The sequence below is a fragment of the Pelecanus crispus genome, chromosome 1 (assembly GCF_030463565.1).
Source record: "Pelecanus crispus isolate bPelCri1 chromosome 1, bPelCri1.pri, whole genome shotgun sequence".
Classification (NCBI taxonomy): Eukaryota; Metazoa; Chordata; class Aves; order Pelecaniformes; family Pelecanidae; genus Pelecanus; species Pelecanus crispus.
Window position 1 is genome coordinate 35,128,521 of NC_134643.1, and position 17,831 is coordinate 35,146,351.

At 45.3% G+C, this 17,831-nt stretch overlaps 1 protein-coding gene across 1 annotated transcript in view; it reads right to left on the reverse strand.

Annotated features, from left to right (window-relative positions):
* The window catches only part of NELL2 (neural EGFL like 2), a 154,180-nt gene extending 153,109 nt beyond the window's left edge, over positions 1–1,071 (reverse strand). Inside the window, exons 1-2 of the mRNA XM_075717588.1 lie at positions 1,017–1,071; positions 739–867 (exon numbers count right to left, since the gene is read on the reverse strand). Of these exons, the coding sequence (XP_075573703.1) occupies positions 739–867; positions 1,017–1,071 (184 nt within the window). The remainder of the gene's footprint in view (positions 1–738; positions 868–1,016) is intronic.
* Positions 1,072–17,831: the final 16,760 nt, after the last annotated feature.

A 17,831-nucleotide genomic window follows, 5' to 3' on the forward strand; every position in this document is an offset into this window, starting at 1 on the left:
GTAACCTATGCCAACAAATTCAACTGCCCATTGAGAGTTATTTTACAGTCCTTTATGAATTACAATATAAGGAAGTTTAATTAATTTTTAATAAACCTCCTAAATGTGTTTTTGAAAGATGGAACAAGCCAACTATTTTATTTCTATTCCAAATATGAACAAAAAAAAAATCAATCGCAAGGACTAAAAGAGACGAAAACTCATTCTTTGTTTCTCACAAGGGGTATGACATAGATGCTCACAAGGGCCACTCTCCCTCGGTAAAAAAGGGTCGTCTTATTTTCAGCCATCTGCCTCACTCCTCCGGGGCACTTCATTTCAGCATTTTGCTCGATTCACATGAAACTTTCAGTGAGCATTTCCTTAGCGGGAACTGGGGTAGGTTTAGCGTTTCCCCGGTAAAGCAGAAGAGTGGGTGGTGCTATTATTCATCGCTGCACCCCACGACTCGCAAAATAAGCCACCTGCCATCCCCGTTCCTGCTGTACTTTAATTAAGCGTCTACCAGTCAAAGAAAAAAAAAAAAAAGGGGGTGAGAGAGGAAAAAAAAAAAAAGCCGGGGGGGGGGGGGGGGGAGTGGAAGCAAAGCAGCAGGGCGGATGGGAAAGGTGCCCGGGTGCTTCAGGAGCCGGCAAAGCCCTGGCTGCGGGGTCGGGCGAGCCCCCCGGTGCGCGGCGCAGGGGCCCGGCCGCGGCGGCCGAAGTTGAGCGGGGCCGGGCGGGCTGGGGGCGGCCGTACCTGGGAAGAGGAAGGCTTTGCTCCCGTTGTGCAGCCCCGGCACCTGGCGCACGCCCTGCGCGGAGCCTCCCAGCCGGAGCTCGGACAGCACGTCGATCTGCAGCGAGGGGTCCACGCCAAAGCCTGCAACTGACCCAGAAAGTGCCGTCACCCCACCCGCCGGCACGGCAACTTTCCGAGCATCCCCTCCCCGCCCGCCCCACCCCCGCGACCGGGGCATCGCCGCCGCCAAGCTCCCCCCGGCCCCGCTCCCCGGTGCCCGCCCGGCATCCGCCTACCTGGCCCCAGGCAGAGGAGAAGGCAGAGCGTGCTCAAGCGGCTGCCCGACTCCATGGTACCCCCGATGCGCTCAGTCCATAGCCCCCCCTCCTCCGGCTGCTGCGGGTGAAAAACCTCCGGGGGCAGGGGCTGGCTCCCTCCCTCCCCGCCTCTCACCGGGAGGAGCGCACCCCTCGCCGCCCCGCGGCGCGCATCACGGCGGCCGCCGCGCCGCCCCGCCGCCGGCCGGAGCACACAAAGGCGAGGGCGGGGGGCGGGCGGGCAGCGCAGCCCCCGCCGGCGGGCAGACAATGGGGGCAGCCCGCCGGAGCCGCCGCCGCCGCCGCTACCGAGCGAGCGAGGCCGCGGGAGGCGGCGCGCCCCTGCCCCGCAGCTCCCCGCCCCGCCGCTGCCACCGGGCGCAGCCCCTCGGCCGGAGGAGGAGGAGAAGCCGCCGCCGCAGCCTCCGCCCGGCTCCCCCGGGAGCACCGGTCTCCTCCCCGCCGTCCGAGCGGGGCTGGCGGGAGGGGCCGCCGGTTTATGCCGCGGCCGCAGGAGCCGCCCACCGCCTCCGCCGGGCCGGGCAGGGCCGGGCCGGGCGAAGGCACCGCCCCGTCCGTCGGGGGAATCGCCGGGCGCGGAGGGGAGAGGGAGCCGCCGTCGGGGGGCTCCGCGCTGGGAAGTTTGAGGGGAGCCGCCGGGGAGCTGCGGGGGGGGCGGCGGGCAGGGCCGGGGGCGGCGGCGGGTAGGGCCGGGGGCGGCGGGGTGGGCCGGGGGCGGCGGGCAGGGCCGGGCCGGGCCGCCCGCGGGAGGGGGGCGATCCCCGGGGCGCTCCGCTGCGGGCCGGCCGAGCGGCCTCTGCGCTTTGCTGTCCTCCGCCCGCGTCGAAGGCACCGCTCGAACTCCCATGCCGAGGTAATGCCGTCCAGGCTCTGGCGAAACCTCCGCCCCATCTCTGAGCACGAATAAAAATAATTGGGGGGGGGGGGGGGGGTGTGAAAAGAAACCAGGACGTTTCCAGGAGTTAGGAGTGTGCGGGGACACAGCCGCAGGTTCCCGTTTGCCCTGTCTTGAAGGACGATTTTACAGTAACGCAGCGGTCCCATCCTCGGTTCCTGAACAAACCCTCCTCCCCGCCCAGCAAGTGACATTTCTGTGCCTTACTTTGTGTGCCTACAAAGGGGGCTAAGAATAGCCCTATTCTTCCCTTCCCTTTCATAGACTCCCAATGTGCAAGGCAGAAATGTCTTGCTGCCAGTTTGTCAAATTCTACAGAATAAAGGATTGGGTTTTTAATTTTTTTTTTTTTTCCTAGTTTCACATGCATGTCAGTAAGACCCTGATGTCAGCTGGTGATTCCAGTATTGTTTATTGACCTCTCCCAAATTCATCCTCTATGATCTTTACAAATAATAAAATCTTTACAAGTAACCTTTGCAAATCTTTCCCAATAATAATTCCAAAGGCTAAAAGGAAGAGGGACTTTTTTCCCTTTTTTTTTAAAGACGACCATGGTAGTCAATGTTAAATGTCCTTTCCAGGCCAGATTAACCAACTGAGATCCTAAGCAACATACAAAGCAAACACCTTCTTTCCTATAAGAAAAAAAGGGAGAGAGGAGTGTCTAAAGATGAAAGCGGGAAAATGCAATCCATCCCTCAACCGAAATCCACAACATGGGTGTTAGAACACAGCTCCAGTGTGCCTCACCATCCGTGTCACCCTTGGAAGAGCTACAGGCTTCTCCTCCAGATAGTGGAGCAAGTACAGCCCCGTGAGAGGTGCTTTCAGAGCTGCTTCCCACTGCAACTCATCTGAACACCAAAAAACCAGCTGTGTAACTGGTCCCACAGTGTCCCTGGTGTTATATCTTGCACAGGCAGAGGAGACAGTGACATCTCACTGCCATCCTAATCAGGCGAGCCCCTCTTCTGCACCAAAGCCTGTCAGTGACATGGAACTGTGCTTCCAAACTCATGAAATCCGCTGGCTGCCAGAGCAGTCTAACGAACGATGTGTTTCCTTGGGAGAGTTAATGGACAACAGCCACACATCGGTGGTTGTTTTCACGCTATTTCAATCACATTGGTTACAGATAACTGAACCAGAAGCAATTAATTTGAGAAGAAATGGGTTCAAAATCTAGAGCAATAATCATGCATAATGAGCCCCACTGCCAGTTGAGTCAGGCTCACTGGTGAACAAACCAAAAGAGGCAAACATCTGCCTTGAATTCTTTGCATCTGCCAGCAGCCACTGACAATTACCATTAGCTGGGGCTGCCAGAGTGGGGTAAACGTGTAAATCAGGTGGAGTCCGCCCCTTTGATAATCCATTTCTCTCTCAATAGATCTCCGGGGAGTGGGCACCCATCTTCATGTCACATACATGAAAAATCACTCAAAACGCCGTCCAACCTGTTTTATCTATTCTCTCTTATCCACGTGGAGCCCAAGGCAGACATTATACACATTACACAGAGCTGTGTTTCTGCTATGTGAGATGTCAATAGTGACATATTTCAGCTAACCAAGAAGTAAGTGAAGAGCAAAATGAGAATTTCTACCAATACAAGGAATACGATACCGATGATTAGATCATTCAAATAGTTGGCTAAACCTAATATCTATTTCTACCCATGGAATCGCTTTCTGTTCACTCTATAAACATACAGTTTTGCAGTCTTTCTGGGCATGTCCTTACTCAAATCTGGACATATGCAAATACCTAAAAGAAAATGGGTTTTATGCCTTCAGTTGGCTGGAATGCTCTTTCTTTTGATGGAAACCATGTCTTTTAGCCAGGAGATCTACATACACATCACACTGAGGCTCACCATAATCTGCTCCACACACGGCAAAGGGTGACAGACCTAAGAAAGTGGTACAGCGTGTAAGAACCGCGTATTGGTGAAGCACAATATTCTAGTGCTTTCTATGTTAAGCAAGATCTCTCTTTAAAGGAGCCCATTCCAGATGTTAACCTTTAAGGCTCTCAGCAAGTTTCAAGACCTTCCAGAGCCTAGTTGTCTCAGGGGTATCTTTTTTTTTTTTTTTTTTTGTGAGCTAAGATAGTTCTGATCCCTACTAAGATAGTTCTGATCTCCACAAACATTAGAGGTAGGATTGCTCAAGGCAACATCTGTAGGAGACAAGGCTCATCTTTTGCGCTGACTGCGGGACTTCTCCCATGACTTTCTTCAGAATACCACCTGGCCATAGGTATTACTATATCTACGGTGAAACAGCCTTCTCTTTACGAAACCTCTAGGATGAAATGACATCAAGTAATTCCACAGCAATGGCTCTATGTCAACAGCACCGCATGTACAGTTTGTCCAAGTGAAAAGGCTTTCTGAGAAGCTGACCTTGGACTCAGCCACCAAATCTCCTGGAAGGGGAAATGGCTCTGGTGGTGATGTCCCTGCCTGACAGGCAGGCGAGCCCACCATGCTTTAGTCACGCTAGCAGGAGCACGCTGTGTAACACAGCTTTGATGCGCTGTAATACAACTGACTTATAAGCAGTCTTCTGGCCATCAGTGTTTCAATTTCAATGAGAATTTTGGATTAAATAGATATCATGATATTGACACACATGCCCTCACCAAAACCCCTACTAGATCCTGAAGAATCATAGAATCATAGAATGCTTTGGGTTGGAAGGGACCTTTAGAGGTCACCTAGCCCAACACCCCTTGCAGTGAGCAGGGACAGCTTTAACCAGATCAGGTTGCTCAGAGCCCCATCCAACCTGACCTTGAATGGTTCCAGGGATGGGGCCTCCACTGCATCTCTGGGCAACCTGTTCCAGTGCTTCACCACCCTCATCGTAAAACATTTCTTCCTTATATCCAGTCTAAATAATAATAAGTCGGTCTTCTGAATAATGACTAATATTTGCAACAATTTTCATACCAAATGAAGAGTTAAGGGCTGCGTTACAAGCCCCAAATTCATGAATGAGTTCATTGCAAAGGAACTCTCATATTAATTACACTCATATTAATTATATGCTAATAAACTGAACCAAGTAAAGCTCTCAAAGCATGCAGATGACAATCCTGCACTGGGAAAGCATTACCTCTCTTACTGCAGCTTATCTGGGTCTATTTATTTTTAAAGAAAAACATGAATATTGTATTCACAGTAGTTTTACCCCTGTATTCCTATGCCGGAACCTGGAGAGTCCACGTGAATTTAAGAAATACATAAGAAATTGTCACTGACCTACTTATAAAACACTGATGCAACTTCTTTTCTGAGAGTATAGAAAACAGTCTTCCTTATATTGCAAAACACACATAGTTGTTTACTCAACATTACAGTGCTTTAATGCAGAATTTATACAGAAAAGTATTTGTAAAACATGATGTTCCATAATTAATACTTTTTGAAGTGGAACAAGGAGAATAGTCTGTTGTCATAGAGAAGCAGCTTTTTAATTTGGGTAAATTTGATACTGCTGGGGATGAGGGCTTTTATTAGTTACAGTCAGGGAAGATGCAGACAAATTATGCTGCGGCAGTTTCTGTTAATACCCTTCGGTGTGGACTTCCGTCTGCACCATTATGTCATTATGATCCAGATTTTCCTTCTAGGAAAACAGGCGTGTGTAAAGACCGTACAGTTGTTGTGTGATATGTAAAATGCCATGTGGGACTAAGGTGAGAACACCAAACTCATTTTCACTTGTTTTCTAAATGATGGCTTCTACGGCTAGGAGCAAAGCTCAGATGTTGTTCTTGAATAAACCTCAGGTGTTTATTAGATAGTTTTTTCTTGCCAGCTTCCTCACCAGATCTGGGAACTTCTCCTGTGGCACCCTCTCCCTCCAACACGTACACACGTCTATTTGTTTCTATAAAGTGGGCGATTTGCTTTTGCTGCTTCATTAGCCTCCTCACAGCTCCCCCCCTTGCATAGGCTTCTCCTCCTGATTCCCCAAATGCTTTCTGCCCTTTAGCAGCTTTCCCTCACTCAGGTGCTCTCTCTCCCCGCCTTTCTCACACACAAACGTGCATGCACACCCACTCCTTTGTTCATCGTCTCTTTGCAATTTGTCAGTCTTGCAGCCTCCCCTAGGGTGAGAGCTGGTATCCGTATTAGCGTCCTGCACGCTGCAGGTTTCCCGTCTCAGAAATGCACCCTGCCTTTCCGACCGGGAAAACCTCTAAGTACTTAGGATTTAAATACAGTACTTGGCTAAGACCCAGCGGAGACTGTCAAAATGACTATGCTACACACCCGACCATGACAGCACCAGCCCAGTTAAAATGCCTTGGCATCAAAGGCGCTCCTCTCAAGCGCACATCAGTTGAAGACACATCACCCATTTTAGTTACAGTTATGAATTTTTCATACAGATTTGATATTGCCCCACTTGTAATTGCAAAAATTACTTACCATCAGAAAATAGAGCTGTGAAACAAAGGCTATAGCTATTTAAGGAACACACTTTACATCTCTTAAAGTTTCATGTCTTCCTGGTTTTTTATACCATCTTCTCTTGAGGATACTTCACGTCTTGCACCTGAGGTTGCAGCTTTGGCAAGTGGGCTGGTGCAGTCAGCAGTGGAGAAACATCACCAGGAGTGGTGGAAATTACAAGGTGGTTTTTACGGCTGCATTCTTCTGGGCGCAGAAAGAGAAATGGAGGCAATCACATTAATGAGAGGTAGAGATGAAGGTATTTTTTAGAAGGTTTCCCAAAGACTCTTTGGTTCAAGGGCAAGGAAGAAAGGCTGGAAGTGCAGGCTGTGCTCTCTCTTTCCCAAATGTGAACCTTGCATCTTCGAAGTTGCAACGTGCCTACGTTAACCTGCCTCGCTAGAGTCTTGTTTTTTCTACTAGCTTTATTTTCTCCTCCAAAAGGGTGCACATCCCTTTGATGTAAGGTGGAAGTGATAGACTGCCCTGCTGGCAGCCTTCACACATTATGATACCTAAAAATGTCTTTTCACAGAAAATGTCAGCTAGGAGTGCTGGCGTTGTATCTGGCGCGTGGAACCATATGAAGTAAGAAGAGGATAGTTCATGATCAGGATTTAATTATCTCAGTTCTGTCAGTCCAGACAGCAATAACAATTAGGCAAGATTAGAGTTAAATTACCTTGACCTAAGTGTGCTGTGTGTTTTGATCATTTTGCCATCTGAAGTATTATCCCCTATTAAAAAATGGATCAGCATATCCATCACAAATATTTATGATAACAAAGCTGGCATGGAAAGACTTTAATCTGGTATGTTTTACTCTTGTAATAAAGAAAAAAAAATCTATGCAGCCCACACTGGACCCAGACACTGGCTCAAGTACAAGTCCCTGAAAGAGGGTGGGTGCAGTTTTTTTCTTCTTCTACCACCTAACGTAATATGATAATTCTGTCTGCAAGTACCAAAGTGGAGAGAGGATTTCTGACAGTAGAAGACTCTCTACTGTAGAAAACAAAGGGAAAACAAAATCCAGTAGCTGAGAATCAGATCAGAACAAATTCATACTTGACAGCAGAATTTGTTAATGACCGCAAGGGGCTCAATGAATTCTCCAGGCTTTATTTTCATTAAAAGCAGATGCCATTTTAGAGAACATGCTGTTCTTACAGGTTTGACACAGACATTAGGGGATGACATTTACAGTTTGCTGTGGTGGTCGGACTCAGTGAAGAGATTCCAAGCAGCTTTGGATCAGGGATCAGATCCAGACTACATCTTCAGACCCCGCTCACCAGGAAAGCATGGCAGACATTTGTGGTACTGGGCTCTGCTTTCCTTCTCGTGTGCCCAAGCTGCCATATCAGCAATTTCCCCAAATCCAGCACAGATAATTTCAAAGAAATCCAGTCTGCCTAGTTTGTCATGAGTGGGACTACAGTGCAACAGAATATTAATACCTGTCATACACCCATTTAGTTTTCAGTTGAGCAAAGCCAGATTTTGGCTCTTGTTGTAGAAAGAGGGGAAAAAAGAAGTTTAAAACAATCTTGTGACCTCAAAGGTACAAATTTAACAGTTCCTAGTATAGTCTAATTAATTCTTCAATATCTGGACAGAAAGTATCACAGGATCTCTTCCACTGCCTGACAAATAATAGGCTTTTCAAGCTTGATCTGTACGGTTTTCATACCCAAAGGTGTATTTATTGGGCAAACTAGAATAGCTTCAATGATTCTATCAGTCTATCAGATAATTAAGGCCTTTAAGTAGTGTAGCATTGTGTAGTAGCATTACACATCATCAAACTCCAGTTCTTAAAGGGCCTTGGATTTCTACTGCCTAGAGAGAAAAATGTAGAAGAAAGGCAACAATCTGGGTGGTGAGGGGCCTGTCTACACTTTGGTGAAGACACCTAAGCCATATCAGCCTCGTCTGCTGGGAGATCTGTAAAGACTTGTTAGCTTAGATGCTGTGGTGCTGGGACACGGTGGGCGACTTCTGGACCCGAGGAGGCAAATTTAAAGAGCGCTGTGCTCTGGCATGGCAACGTCCGGTGATTTCTGAACCCTGCTTCACTGCACAGACTAAACATGCCCAGTGCCAGTCTCACCGAATCTTCCTGCAGCTGAAGGGAGACCTCCAGACTTGTATCATCAGGAAGAAGAAACGCACGCTGCGCCTTGGACCACACTTCAATGGGTTAGTCCTACAAATGTAATAAAAGAAACTCCAATTCCAAGGAGCCAGAACCAACAGTTTGGTAATAAATTTGATCGGCAATTCCAGAGTGTACATGTACATCATGCATTTTAAAATTTGTATCATTTTAGCATTGCTTTTTAAGCCACAAAATTAAAATCCTCCATTAATGAATATAGCTAAGTCATTACTGAACATGATACTAAATAAATTCCATTATTCCTTTTTCTGAACAAACAAAAGGAAAATATTTGGGCCCATATTTTCTTAAAAATTAGCATCTATAGACAAATTCTAACACATATTTTAGATCCCACTCCCTGTCCCCCTGACAGCAAAAACGCACGTAAGGCTAGGAGGACCAGGTTCAAGTACCTGCTTTGTCTGATTACAACATATGCTTCATCCTGGCTTATCTCTGTTGCTAGTGAGCACCCAACTCTTGAGTTCTTTCTAGCAGAAAATTATTTCACCATAAAATGCTTGATTAGTACTAGTCTAAGTGGTCTGTTTTTCAAAAGTCTACGCACTAGATATTTCTTATGAACATCACTTGCAGTTTTACTCCTTATGTGTTCAAGCACATGTAAAGCTAGAGATCCTGTATTTAACGTACCTGCTTGGCTATGGGAGTTAGACTGTTAATGGGGACAGGTGGCAGTCAATAGCTTCAGTAACTAACCAGTGATGGAAAAACAATTTTAGAAGCTGGGCATTCCTTACATTCTTGGTTTTGAACTCTAACAACAGTGTAACCTTGAGAAATAAATTAAACATCTAAAATAACAGCAATGGTTTCTTCTCAGATGGGGAGGCGGATTCGGAGCCAGGCATGGTAAATCATAGGTGTGTAATTAACAGAAAGAACAGAGATACAGGAGGGGAGGGTTACTGATGGTTGAGAAACCAGTACTGAGCTGGGAGGAAACAAAGCAACTGTGCATAAGTAACTTTTATTAGAAGGGAATATAAAAAGACGTCCAGTGATGACTGTTTTTTTAGAGGAGGAGAGAGGTGTGCCACCTAAACCATTGAGGGGGACTCGGGTTGTGTAGGAGAAACTGACTGTTACCACACAAATTCTAGATCCTAGAAAAACAAATCCAGGGCTGTAAACACACCACATACCTATGGTTCACAATGAGTAAGCATGAAGAAATACTATGTGTACTGGAGTTTAGCAGGTTAGTAACAACAGGGTTTGGTTCAGAGAATATGGTCCCAAGTACAATAGTTAAGATGAGAATAATTACGATATCCCTGTTTATGTGAATATTTCCCTTGAAGCTGATAGAATTACAAGCATGGGTGAATGGAATCACATTCAGGCTAAATAATTGAAGCTATATGCAAAATATCAGGATCTTTTAAAATAAAATATCAGTATTTAAAACAGGACTTTTCCTTCCAGAGAAATAATTATTTAAAAAAATGTGATTCATAACTGTAGAATGGAAGCTATTTATAACCTGTGCTTTACCAGATCTCCACAGTTCAGAACAAAGAAACAAGGGAAGGCACAGGATAATTAAATGGTAAAATTCAAGGATTAATTTTGATCTCCAAAGTGTCTTTCAGGAATGGATACCCAGTTAAAGGAGTGCAAATAAAATAGAAGATTTGGCAGGCAAGATACAATTCATACAGGAAGATGAACCTCAGAAAGTACACAAACACAGTCAAACACATGATGACAAACAGTAAGTGACGCAAGTAAATCACATACGGAAAGCTGACTATTATACGTAGGCTTACTAGACTGCTAAATGTCAAGGAAGAAAGCACAGGGTGAGAAAAGATTGCAATGAAGGTAACTTATTTATCTGGGTGTCAGAAAAGAAGGGCTGAGGGTGAATCTTTACTCTGAAGTTACATGTAATGATGTGAAAGCCCTGTTGCATAAAAGATATTAAAAATATCAGTGGTGTAACAACTCCAGAAATGTATGTTCCAGTAATTCATGGTACCAAATGGAATTCATTGGAGATTCTGAGGAAATCCTAAGAATGAAGCACAATTCCAGCCTACCATAATTTATCATTAAAGATATGTAATTCATCATTAAAACAGCCACTCTGCTGGATAACTGGAAAATGGCCAACGCTGTAGCAATCTTTAAAATAGCTCTTAAGACTGACCCTCAGAACTGAAATCTAGAGAATCTTAATTCATTAACGGGTAAAATAGTTGAGAAAATCGTTTAAAATAGTTATAAAACACCTACAGGTGATGTGTAGGAGAGAGAGAAAAAATCAGGATGAACAAATTGCAAGTCAGCACAGATCAGCAGAGATAAATTGATATGCTTATCAGTGAGGATAAATTGTGCTTTCCTATCCTGTTCAAATGTTATAAAGAGTTAGCAAAATATTGACTAAAAGAGAATCATGGGATATGCATTTACAGAGACATTTGATAACATCATTCACATGAGGCTTTTAAGGAAAGTCAGTAATCCTGGGGTAGGAGATAAGGTTTTTGTTACGGGTTAAAGAGAGAGAAAAGGATGGGGATGAATGGCAGATGATTGGGATAAAAAGGTGGTAAGAGTGTGATGCCACAGGGACCTTACTAGAGGATCACTGTTAGGATTAATTCCACTCTTTCTCCAGACCCATCTGTTTATTAATGACCAGGAAGAGAGGGAATACAATGAGATGGCAAAACTGCTGACAACACAAAGCTGTTAAATTAGATAAAACTAAGGTGTCTGTAAATAACTCTTGGGACTTGTTGCAAAGCTAGCAACAGGAAAGGAAATGATGTTCAGCATAAGCAACTGCAGAGATCTGGCCATAAAACAAACTGCTTAAACTGCTTATACTCATTAATGGGGTCCGAACGAATTATGGGAGAGCCTTGCTGATTTGCACTGGGGAGAGGAGAATATTTTGTTGCTTATTTGCAACTAGAGGGATTATTTTAGAATAGCGGATAGTACAAAGTATCTTCTGTTCATCTATTTAAATTGTTTGGGTTTCATTTTATCTGAACCCTTCCTAATCTCTGAGTAGTGCTCAATACGTACGGTGACATACCACCGCTGAGCAGGGCAGTGTCTGCCTCTCTCTTCATAGCTGAGAAATCTTGGCAAGCGGATGGCTTTGAACGGTAGGGCCAGCTAAGCAGTCTGTCATAGCCTCATTCCTTCACCCAGTCTCAGAGCCAGAGGACTCCTGCTGTGGGAGCTTTTATATCTCTTCATAAAAAAGACCGACGACAGGCTAAAGATAGCCTCTGCTTACACGGGGCGAGCCAGACTGTGCACAGAAGAAAATGAACAGCCTGTCCTTATTGCAAGATATTTTTTACAGATTTCAGTGCTGATGGGAGGGGGTTTGCTGAAAGCTCCTGTTGGCCAATCCACTGAAGCATTTCCTTTCCTCCTTCTCACCCCAAATGGGTCCAGAAAACATGAAAGGCAGAAGGAAGAGGAGGAAAATGCCAGAGGTGCACTGAAAACCTTACGCTGAACTCGAGCCTCTTTTTCTCCTTGCGTGTAAATGTGGGGTAGCTCAGCACAGCAGTAAGGCTGTGAGAGAGAGCAGCATGGGGATGGGCGAGCACGTAGGTACCAAGCTGTCGTTGGCGGTACCCAGCCCCACAATGCGGACGCTGCTGGCATCTCCATCACTCCTGCTCAGCCCTGTGGGTCCGTTCAGCCCTGAGCAGGCGGAGGAGGAACAGGCATGGGCTGATTTCCCAGAACTACGAGAAGACTCTACATGCTTGCCTTAATAACCTACCGTAGCCAACCTCTAATGGATGAAAGGAAGCCAAACATTTCCCCTTCCCTCATAATGAAGTTACACACCGGCAGAAAGGGGAATGCACTTCACCTGTTTAGGTGACTGGAATATCCCTTAGGGGATGGGAATAACTCAGTAAGGACAACATAAACACAGAGAAGCAAATCTTGCGTGAAAGCTTGGGGGGAGGGAGGAGAATAAAGGGCACACGACACAGAAATGGTAATCACTGCTACCCTGTCTGACTTTTCCTACTTGTACATACTTGCTTGTCTCTGCATTTGTTACAGTTTAAAGTATCTTTTGACCGTAGGTGAGCAGAAATGCGTATGATCTTCTGAACCCAAAACCTTTTACACTGCTACTAATTCCTTCCCAAGTGTGCTGCAAATTCTCGCCAGGTACATTTTGGAGCATCATTAGCTGTTTTCACAGCCATATAGCACAGAGGAGCTCATGGCCATCCTGTGGTCAGTTAGTTTGTTCATCTCTCCTTCCTCTGGTTCATGAACCTCTCTCCTACAGCAAAAGTTCTGGTGATTAGTCTTCAAGGGCATGATTTTGCACTTTGGATTATTAAATTTCATGCTGTTTCTATTCTGCTGTTCCACAAGGTCATCTAATTTTTCCTGCATAATAATCAAGTCTTCCTCTGGTCTGTATTAGCTGTACGTACCAGCTTTGTGTCATCTGCAGATTTTGTAAGCACATGTCTAGTTCTTTCACCAAGGTCACGAAGGAAAAAATTAGTCCAGACTGGGCCCAAGGCTGCCCTCACAAGGAAAGAAACTATTGCTCTCTGCTCCTGTAATCCAGCAACCTCCTCTGTTCTACAATGTCAGAATTAATCCTCTGTCATCTCTTACTCAAATATTAGTTCCTGTGAGGCACACCCTGTCTCAGCACTTTCCTTAAATCTAGATAGATTCAGTCCACTTTTTATTTGCTTTTTCATCCTTATTTATTCCCTAAAATCTTTTCTGGGGTTCATATAGGACAAAATCCAACTGAGCTGTGATTATCTATATCTCCCTCCTCCACTCCTTTTTTTTTTCTTTTGCTCATGCCATGAAGCAGCATGTTTCTCCCTGGAGGTGGGAGAAGGAGAGGTGCCAGCAGAAGACAAGCACTCTGCCAGCATCTCCTGGGGAGCAGGTGAAGTGTCAGGATAGACAGAAGTAATATTTGGGACATCACCCAGTCCTACTTTTGGTTTTGGTTTTTTTTTTTTTTTCACTAAATCTTTAATAGGTTTAACAAACATGCGTGTTCAATAGTATTGGGGGCATTTCTTTCAAAGACCCTCCGAGACCCTTAATGAAGGGCAAGAGTGTTCAGAAAAATCTCCCTGTAGTGGCAAGGACTCCATATAGATCCTGCCTGTCCTTGCAGCTTTTCCAAAACAAGTGAATGCTGGGGCACGGAGGGGAGGGTTCTCAGGAAAGGCAGGGCTGAAGGCCAGGCTACGCCAGAAGTGGGGTAAAACTGCAGCCTGAGGATGCAGTTAAGAGCAGAGAGGGCAGGACTGCTAAGCAATGACAACAGATATGCTCATCCACCAAAAAATGAGCAGGAGCAGCTCAAAGGGACCAGCTCCCACATCTGTCGGCTTCTCAGCCGGACAAGGGAGTTGCCTGGGTTGCCTTTCAGATACATGTGCAGGGCTCAGGATTTGTGGAGTTTTTTAATATATATGCAGCTGCCTTCACTTCTACAGAGCAGGGAAGCATCAGCTCTCCAGGCCCCTCACTACTCCATTTTATGTACCAGCCTGGCAGCCAGCAAGCACTTCTCACCCAACCCAACACTCGGCAGTGGAGGAGAAGATGTGGTCAGGATTACTGTCAGTAAATTATTTGAAGTGTTTGCCATGCTCGTGGCAGATTGCTCAGGTTTCCCTTCTCAATATGTTTAAACCCTACAATAAAATTTCTGTTTGCTTAAGGCCATCTGCCTAACTAGCAGTTTGGGAGCGGGGAAGTGTCACTCGCTGGTTGCCCAGACTTGGAACTGAGTTTTCCACATTTCTGAGTGGGTGATGAAGCCAGCCTTACTTCAGGTTTTTACTGAAGACAGCTCGAAACTGGATGAGGCCTTTCGAGCTGCCAATCAGTGCTGGGTGGAAGGGCTGCACACGAGCTATGTTTGCTTTTCCACAGTCATACGCCTTGGCAGCGGGCTGTGTTAGCTCGCTGCCAGCACTGCACCGATGCAGCTCGGCAGTGCCTGCTCCGGAGCTGGCTCCCACCTGGCCAGGTCACAGCAGCGGTGGAGCTGCTTCACGCCTGACTGCAACATGCTGTGCGAATGTGCCCTCCATTTTGCTTTTGCCTCGGGAAAGGATGACTTCCATCACCCTGCCATCCTCATTCACATCCCAGCACTATCCCCTTCTCAGATCCTGGGAATGGGATTCATTCACTGTTTGGCCATACCTGGATTAACCTTTCATTACTATCTGTCAGTCAGCAGTTCCCACACTTCTTGCCTTCTTGTTCTCTTTTTATTTCAGAAGATATAGTATCTCCTGCTATTTGTTTTAATTTTTTTAATGAGGTGCAGCTCAGCGATGCTTTTGAACATTTTCAGTTTATCTCTGCATTTTCTGACCATTGAGACCTAGCTCTCTTAACTGTCAGTTCCTTTTCCATTACAGGCAGGTTTCTTCTCATTCGTAAACATTTTCTGTGGGTGCTTTTTGCCAGGTGGGTCAAGTTTCCTTTCCTACCATTTTCCCCTTGTGCTTGCAATACACAAGGAAACTCTTAAATAATACACACTTCTGACTTAAATTAACTCCAAGCCTCCTTCACATTAAAATTCTTGAGCTCCTTACTTCACTGAGCTTTATTTCATACACAGAAAAAAATTGCCTTTCTGAATCCAAAACCTTAGTTACAGACCTGTTTTAACTGATTCATAATCTCCTGATCAAAGATGATTTTTGACAGCCAGAACCTTTGTAACTCTGTAAGGACCTGAGTTTAAAGCACGATAATCTCTGGTTGATATAGTGAACCTATAGCAGAGCATGCAGAGCTCCTCATCCAAGAATACCAGGACTTTACAATTACTGCTACCATAACTTTCCAATCTATATATACACGTTAAAAACTCCTACCAACAGATAATTCTTCCATCATCTATCAGAGATCTCCACCACAGCTGAGCCTGGGGAGATCCACAACAGATGGCTCTGACAGAAACATATTTTCTACTCTGTGCCTTCTGTTCATCAAATAGCTTCTGTTCCTGTACCTCTTATTCCCACCATAAAGCCCTGCACGACTTACTAACACCTTTTCTTGCCCTTCATGATTATGCAGTTTCCCCATAAAAAGCCTAAAAAGCAGAGAAGATTTCATGGTTATCTCAGCAACACTCATATTTTACTTTGACTCTTGGGATGTTTGCTGTTTTTCTGAAGGCCACAGCTAGCAGCAAGCAATTGCATGAGACTATCGGCTTTCATTAAAGAAAAAAAAAGAAAAAAGAAAAGTGTTCAGCACTCATGTTCATAGATAAAAGCTTGAAATTATGACTCAGATGCACCTAAATACTCTGAAACTACAAAGGAAATGAGAAGATGCCTGAAATGAATTTTTAAAAAATCCCAATGTAAGCAGCGTCAAGAATTTTGGAGTCTAAGCCATGGTTTTTGCAAGTTGAGCTTGGTAGCAATACCATGCTAAATGGAGGGAGAGAGAACTGGAGCCGGCTCGATGCCTGCATGCGCTGTGGGAAAGAAAGGGGAACCTGCACAGAGAATGGACCTGCAGACTCACAACTCTTGTATTAAAATTGCACATATCCTTCTATCAATGCCATCAGGAGCCATGAGGTGAAGCAGATTTTATAACCCGAAAGTCTTCTCAAGCAGCCAGGAAGGTGGTACAGAACAGTTTCACATGTAATAGACTTAAAAATATGTTATTACAGATGTAGTGATGTAGAAAATGGTTTAATCAACTACTACATGCTCCTTATCTAGGAATATTTACCATACTGTTAAGATACTTCAAATAAGCAACATGGACCATGTCATCCTAATAGTGAAAATGCTGGAATAGTTCAATCTATGAAGCAAATATATAGTAGAAGGAAAACCTTTCTTCCCTTGATCTCAAAGCTCCCTGTGATACACTGTATTTGGAGCCAGTAAAGGCAATACAAAATTTGCAGTGTTCATTTCTGCGTGTATTAGATAACCCTAATAAGATCTGTTAGAAAAAGACTCATTAGCATACAGTAGGTGTTACAAAAGAAGCATGTGAACTTCTGACAATTAAATGAATTACACAAATAGATCTTTAAAACCTTAGCAACTAAGAAAGAGCTCATCCAAACACATAGCAGTGACAGTCTTCCTTTAATTTCTGACCTAATTTTGAAGACTTACTTTCTCTCCTTTGTTCCTGCTCTTTATTGTTTTTCCCATCCTTGGATATTAATAATACACTTGTGTCATTTTTCTGCTGGATGTAGAGACCATGTGGATGCCATCTCATCTTACTGTTGTGTCTGTACCGCAGCAGGTATACCCCTCTGAAGGGATTGTGGCCCAAGGATAAGTCTACACTGGAGAAGGTACACCTTAAAGCATCTGTGGCTGTGGATAAGTCCACGCTGCAGCAGGTACACCTTGAAGCATCAGTGGTTGTGCATGAGGTCATTCTGGAGCACCTCAAAGCACGTGGCCATGGATAAGCCCACAACAGAGCAGGTACACCCCTGGAGGGACTGCAGCCATGAGTAAAGCTGGTTTACTTTTGAAGGGACTGTTGCGGTGGGTAAGGCCACGCTGAAGCAGGTCTACCTCTGAAGGCATTGTGGCCCATGGAAAAAGGCCACATGGAACAGGTGCACCTCAAAGTGACTGTGGCTGTGGACAGGTCTATGCTGCAGCAGGTATACCCCTGGAGAGACTGTGGCTCATAGATAAGGCTCCACGTGGAGCAGGTACACCCCTAAGGGACTGCAGTCTGTGGATAAGTCCAAGCCGGAGCAGGGGCAAGGGGAGGAGTTCATTGCAGTGTTAAACCCTATGGTCTGGTCCAAAGAGACCAGGGGTGGAGATTGTAATGGAAATACCTTTAAATTGTTGTAACCCGGGATTTGAGTTGCATGTTATAGGAGTTACTATAGCAGGAACTACCTGAATGAATGGAGGACAAGCCTTATGAGAAGCAGCGCAAGTGCAGAAGTGACCCAACCTGAGCTGGCTTTGGTGCCCAGTAACTCCATGCAAGACACCACCCCTCCTGTCCTGAGTGACCACCATAACAGATGGAGCCCAAAGTCATGCACTAAATTAACTCAGTGGACATCTGTGGACATTTATGGACATTTTACAGACATTTCACAGAGGTGGTCCACAGACTACAGGAATGATATCTTTGTATTATATCAAAGGATGGGAAGGGGGTGGTGGTTAATGTGGATATATTGGATAGTGT